Below are 6,983 nucleotides of genomic sequence, written 5' to 3' on the forward strand. Positions count from 1 at the left end.
TACAGGACAACATGGTCACGGTGACATGCACTGCGGATTATTTGATTGAAACCAGAAATGCAAGTATTTCTTGGTTTACGAAAAGCACGACCACGGCCCTCATTGCACTTCCAGTAACTAAGGAGCAGTGATGTGGATGGAGCTTAAGCCTTTTTCTTTTTTATTTCTTTGTCCTACTCTCTTTTTTCAGGGGTTTTGAGACGTTGTCAGTGTCAGGAAGTTTGAGTACGGTTGCTGACGGCAACAATTTCCTGGGACCTTTTGCGACGAAACCCAGGGAGCATTTTTCTTTCCCTTCAGACAATAGCTTTCTTGGCTTGTTGACAGGGCGAGCTGTTTGTAAGTCTGTACAGACTGTCGTTGTAAGTAAACGTTATGAGCAACTGTATGTGTTGCTACTGTAAGTTACATTCTGGAAAAAATGCGCTAAATATTTTTAGGAATACAGCAAATTCACTGTACATGTTAATACACACAAGAGTTTTACATTCTCTACAGAAGTGCAACTGTCATTCATTCAGAGTTCATTTATAGTCAATTAATTTATATCAGAGGAATTCTTGTGCAGCTAAACACTGAGCATTTTTACACTGGGCCAAAGACTAATTTGCATATATTTCCATAGAAACAGAATAAGAATGGTGTTAATAGGTCTTTACACAAAATGTTATTTGGACTGTCATGTCAAGAAAGCTTGAATAGATCTGCTGTTGATGATTAGAGATTGAAGATGATAGGAGGCGCTGATTGTCAAGATCTGCAAACATCCAGAAGGGGGCGCTCTCGCTGGTTTTCTCGCAATAAAGTGGCAAATATGAAACATCACACTTCAGCTTTCATCATTGTGCACATATCAAGGTTCAGTTAGTAACCTTTGTTTCTATAAAGACCAAGAAATTATGTGATCAAATCTGAGCGCACACAATTTTTACCAGTTTTGTTATTCATCAGTTTAATCTTTGGTGTATCTGTACAGTTAAACTCTCATCTGGTAGGAGTGCATGTACATTTAAGCACAATAGTTTAGATTGCAGTTGACTAACCAAAAATATTATCAGTATCATCTATAATTCCAATTATAAGAATAAGAAATATAAATTAATAATAATGCTATTATTTCATGGGCAATCCAGTAGAAACGTGGATGTACTTATTTTACATGCCGATTGATAAAAACAAATGCTGCAACTATTCTAGGTTCCATTTCAAGGTGTATCACAACATACTTTTGTTTACTCTGCCCACAAACACAGCTAGTGTTATTTACTGGAGTGGCTGCGTCTCATTCAAAAGTCAGTCCGGGATGAAAGACTCCCTATAATGTCAGTGTGAGTGGGCAGGGCTAAACTGCTGTAGGCTGAATAAGAGTATATAAAAGATGGGTAAATTTTTTTTTTCATGACAACACAAAATCAATGAATACAAGACAGTCTGATTTTACAGCTTAGTGTATGTGTATACATATTTTCCAAGATATGACACCTTTAATGCCCATCCATCACAACTGCTTTATGGCTCAGTTACGACTGTTACCACAAGAATAACGTTAGCACTGGTCTCATCAATGAACTGTTGATGGTGTTGTTCCCAGATCATCTGTTGTAACAATGAGTCATGAAATGTTATTATACTCTAATGGCAGAGCTGGCATAACAGATATATTGGTAAAATGTAATTTTTTTTTTTTTGTGATTTTATTTTTTTACTATCCCTCATCCATCTTAGCAGTGCATGGTTTTCCCATCACAATGGATCATAAAGGTGATGACAAGATACCAGATGACAGTCATTAATGTTAAGATGTAACCCAGGGGAATGAAAAAATCCATGAAAAATTAAAAAAAACATGGGTCGATGTCCTGCAGTTTGAGACTCGGTGACCTCAAGTTTCCCCACAGCACACATTTCCATATCAGCTCCAGCATTTTGTCAGCCTGCCTTTTTTTGAATGTGTCTTGTTGCAGCTGCGTGTCATGCTGTGCGGCCGTAACAAATCAAAACTGGCTGTCATGCTTGATGTTGGTACACTCGCCTAGCGTATTGTGCTATGGGTGGCCGATGTGGCAACAACATGACATCAAAGTCAAGTCGAATTTACTTCAAAAGCACATGTAAAAGCAACCAAAGTGCTGCACAACTCATAGAACATAAAATAACGAACTCAGAAATAAAACAGAAATGAAAAATTAGTCATAGAAAAACACTGGCATAGTGTGCAGCATAGCGCAGAACAAAACATTACTAAAAAATCACCACCAAAACACTAACGTCACATTTCTAAAAGGCTGAAAAACTTCTCTTATATTTCAGAGTTTTAAAAAAAACTGAGGGAAAAAACATATGATTGTTAAAGGGGCCATAAACCACATTTTTTCTTTTTTTTATTTAATTTGTGTTATATTATGTTTCAAAAACAATCCGTGACATCCTTTCTTTTATCCTTTATGCTTTTAAGACTGATTTATGTAAATTAGCTCTGTCCTGATTGGCTGCCCTGCATTGTGCCTCATTCAAAAAGCAGTTTGACTCAAACACACCTTATAACTTCAGTTGTATATGTACACCCTATAATTTCAGTTGTATATGTATAACATATACATATGTTGTTTTTGTGACATAAATGAATGAGTTGAAGTGAATAAATGAAATCAAACCAGGCTCTTTTGCAGCTCCATGTATGGACTTTATGGCTGGGAAGTGAATAGTAGATATTGAAACTTTGGCAGCATTTACATACTATCCTTCTGATTCCTTTTTCGTTTCACTGTTCTAAAAGAAAATACCGATACTCACGACCCGTGTGTTTCATTATGAAGATATCATCATTTTGACGACTCCTAGACTATGTTTACTTCTGCGTGTTTGGTTATTTATGGGCATCATTTAAAATATCAGAAATATTACCATAGTTTAATGGCCTGAAACAGCATCAAGGGATGCCTCAGGGCTCCATATTAAGCCCTCTCTGAATTTGTTTTCCATTCGTTTATTGTTTTTTGTTGTTGTTGCATAGTATTTAAACTAAGAAGTAATACTTTTGTCCAGCATATTCCCCAATTTGTCTCCCGACCAAGGATTTTACCCTCGTAAATCCTTTGAGGTGGCCAAATATGGTGCATCTCACAACTCGGCGCCGCACAATTAACATGGAACGGCATCTGAAAGCCATAAACTAGAGTGAGATTTTGGCTCAGACATAAAGCACATTTATCAAAACCAGCCAGCCTTTCAGTGTACTAATGGCAAAGTAATAGGGATTGTGAAATTCTTTAGAAACGTCTTTACATAAATTGAAGTGTTTTAAAGGGCATAAAATTTAATATTAGCTTTTTGCATTTTAATATTTTCCTGTTTATAGATGTTGTGGTTTTTAAGTGTCATTACATTTATGTTTTTCTGCATATTCTAAATACTTACACTGGAAACTATTGTGATAAATGCCTCTCAGTAATATTTTATGGCTTGCAAACAATGGTAATAAACTACACAGTTACAGTTTACATTTGCTAGATGAAGAAAGAAAGTAAACAAATAGCTAACAAAGTGCATAAAAGTGACACTAAAGGCAAAATGATCTGAATATTGAAGTTTCTATCTATAAAACTAAACAGCTGTCATGTCCCAAAGTTCAAATAAATCAGACTAACTGCTGTCTTTTTCCATTACAGCTATCAGAACCAAAATAAAGGAAGCAAAGATAGAGAACGTGGATAAGAAGTTGATCCTGCAGAAGAAGAGGAAACAAATGAAGCCTGGATCTCTAAAGAAAGAGGAGCTGAGGAAGCTGGTGCTGTATCTGAAGAACGGAGCAAACTGTCCTTGCCAACAACTGGAAAATTTGCGCAGCAACTACCTAATCATGGGCCGTAAAGTGGGGAAGCGGTACCTACTGACTGGAATCCACAAGTGGGACAAATCTAGCAAAGAGGTCAAGAAGGCTCTGAAGAGGCTGCAAAGCCAAAAATGTCCTATATATGAAACGTCTTTTAAATGACTGACCCCTCAATAGCCATACACATGTAATATAATAATACAGATTGGAGTTGTACTCTTGTTTTGTCATCACTATATAGCCTTGTGTCGCGTTTTGCATTGTAGTGAAGTTTACGATGAAGCGCTGGGGCAGCGGTGGTTCGTCTGCACTCCAGCGATGGAGAAAAAAAAAACATTACAGTCTCAAAGTGTGCCAAGAATGCATTTGAATAACAAATAGCTGAATCTAACCATAAGGGCCAAAAGCCTTCAAGATAACATTATTACTCTGTCTCTCTTACACTTTTTAAACGTTCACCCATAACAATTAAAAACACTCATAATTCCACATCTCAAAGCTACGTTGCCTGCTTTAAAGATGTTATTTTTGCACAGCTGTATATCTGATTTATGATTTGTGAACTTGGTGTCATAATGCTTGAGTCATCATTCATAATTTGCTTTGCATCTTCTATGACTCTTCATGTAAAGGGACCGTATTATCATCTAATTCAGAAAAGACCTGGTCATATAGTAGATTAATACATCAATAATTTACTTCTATTCGTATCATATTTAAAGTCTGAAATCAAAATGGACCTTATTAGTAGGTCATACCAAAAATAATATCATTTATTTTAAAGGGCTCATATCATACATTTTTGTTGCATTTTATAATTACCACTTATAATGTTATTACACAGGATCGTTTTGGTCCCTTTAAACGGGAACTCCACTGATTTTTTCTGCATAATTAGGTGGTTGAAATGTAAACATTAAAATTGGTGGAGTTGCCCTTTAGGGCTGAAAAATGTTAGTTAAGTAGTCTGTTAAAAAGTAGTCCAAGATTCAGTGTGAGTGGGTGGGGCTAAACTACTGTAGGCTGCTGATAGATGGATATATATGTAAATGAATCACTTTTTGTGACATCATGGAAGAATTTATTTCAAAACAGTTTAGTGCACAGATATGAACTGTATGTTCTGGCAAGAGAAAAGTATGCACTCAAATTTTAGCAAGTATTATTTACTAGATTAAACTCTCTTATTTCAAAACGTGAGGAAATTCCATGATATGGGCCCTTTAAAAGACTGCATTCTTGTTTTCCTTGATTTAATCTTCTGTCAAAATCAAATGAGTTATGCTCTGTTTTTTGTCTTCTGTTTTTTGATTGCAGCACTGTCAGGGTTGGGAATTAATGGTATACAAGTACTGGGAATACATATTCAGAATATAGAAATGAAGTATTCATCCAAGTTACATTTTTTAAAGGCCGTGTTCAGTGTACAGCTACTTTTTACATTTTTAGGAGAATACTTTTAGAATACTCACCCACTAAATAAAAAAAATTAAACCTTCCTTAAAAGACACACCGTCAATGAGTGTTCTTTAATTATTTTCATAACAGTGCATAGTCTGCAAAGACTTACTCTAAAGAAGAACTCAATGAACGGCTTCTCTATAAACACTGAAGATCCTGCTAAAGCAAATAAATTAATGTCATCATTTATTAATCTCAGTGTACTGAGCTTGACTAATAAGATAAGATAAGATAATCCTTTATTAGTCCCACAGCGGGGAAATTCACATTGCTTGAATAGACTGATAAATCACTGTGATATTAACCTCAGTAGCCACGTTTACATGCAACCTAATAATCCAACTAATAGCTCAATCGGAATAGAAGAAATCCATGTAAAAGTTGCATTCGGAATAGTCTAGTCTGATTGAGGCCTTTTGGAATACAATTTCTGATTGAACGAGGTGGGTAAACCTCTAAATAATCTGTTAAATATAAGAATAATAGCCGTGTAAACGCCTGAACGCCTAGAATTACATTCTAATCGGAGCGTGTAAGTACGTTCTGTGCATGTGCGTTCATGTCAAAGCAAAAGCGGAGAACCCATAAACGGCTCTGGCAAAAGTTTATACCGTTCAACACGGCGGAGCAGAAACTGGCCTGCAGAGGAGACGAAGTTTAATTCTCTGAGCTTTAAAAGACGGCGGTGGGACGGACGTCCAGCTGATGTGTCTCTGAGCACAACGTCTTCCTCTCGCCGCTTCCTTTATAAGTACATGTGAGGGACGTTTTTCTGAGTCTGACATCAGTTTAAAGCAATTAAAACCACAAACATACCAACTGGAAACTCCTCTCATGCAGACTGGTCCTCACCTGATGTAGCTGTCATGGTAACATTTACTCTACGTGTTTCTCCACGCATGCGTGTCATTTTGCCTCGTCTTATTTGTAGCGAGCATGTAAACAAAGATTTCCATGAACAGAGTGAGCATAAACACCTCAGTCTAATCTGTAAATCTTTGCATGTAAACATAGCCACTGTTACTGAGCTCTGCTAAAGCCTGAGTAGACTGATAAGTCAATGTGATGATCAGTGATTAATCTCAGTGTTACTGAGCTCTGCTAAAGCCCGAGTAGACTGATAAATCAATATGATGATCAATGATTAACCTCAGTGTTACTAAGCTCTGCTAAAGCCTGAGTAGACTGATAAATCAATGTGATGATCAGTGATTAATCTCAGTGTTACTGAGCTCTGCTAAAGACTGAGTAGACTGATAAATCAATATGATGATCACTGATTAATCTCAGTGTTACTGAGCTCTGCTAAAGACTGAGTAGATTGATAAATCAATGTGATGATCAGTGATTAATCTGTGTTACTGAGCTCTGCTAAAGCCTGAGTAGACTGATAAATCAATATGATGATCAGTGATTAACCTCAGTGTTACTGAGTTCTGCTAAAGCCTGAGTAGACTGATAAATCAATATGATGATCACTGATTAATCTCAGTGTTACTGAGCTCTGCTAAAGACTGAGTAGACTGATAAATGAATGTGATGATCAGTTATTAATCTGAGTGTTACTAAGCTCTGCTAAAGCCTGAGTAGACTGATAAATCAATATGATGATCAGTGATTAATCTCAGGGTTACTGAGCTCTGCTAAAGACTGAGTAGACTGATAAATCATTGTGATGATCAGTGATTAA

The 6,983-nt window shown here is 36.4% G+C and overlaps 1 protein-coding gene across 1 annotated transcript in view; it reads left to right on the forward strand.

The window, feature by feature from the left end:
- Positions 1 to 5,330, forward strand: part of sfrp1b (secreted frizzled-related protein 1b) — a 28,054-nt gene extending 22,724 nt beyond the window's left edge. The window contains exon 3 of the mRNA XM_017719476.2: positions 3,669 to 5,330. Coding sequence (XP_017574965.1) covers positions 3,669 to 3,994 — 326 coding nt within the window. The 3' untranslated portion in view covers positions 3,995 to 5,330. The remainder of the gene's footprint in view (positions 1 to 3,668) is intronic.
- The last annotated feature ends 1,653 nt before the right edge of the window (positions 5,331 to 6,983 follow it).

The sequence above is a fragment of the Pygocentrus nattereri genome, chromosome 18 (assembly GCF_015220715.1).
Source record: "Pygocentrus nattereri isolate fPygNat1 chromosome 18, fPygNat1.pri, whole genome shotgun sequence".
In the NCBI taxonomy this organism is placed as follows: Eukaryota; Metazoa; Chordata; class Actinopteri; order Characiformes; family Serrasalmidae; genus Pygocentrus; species Pygocentrus nattereri.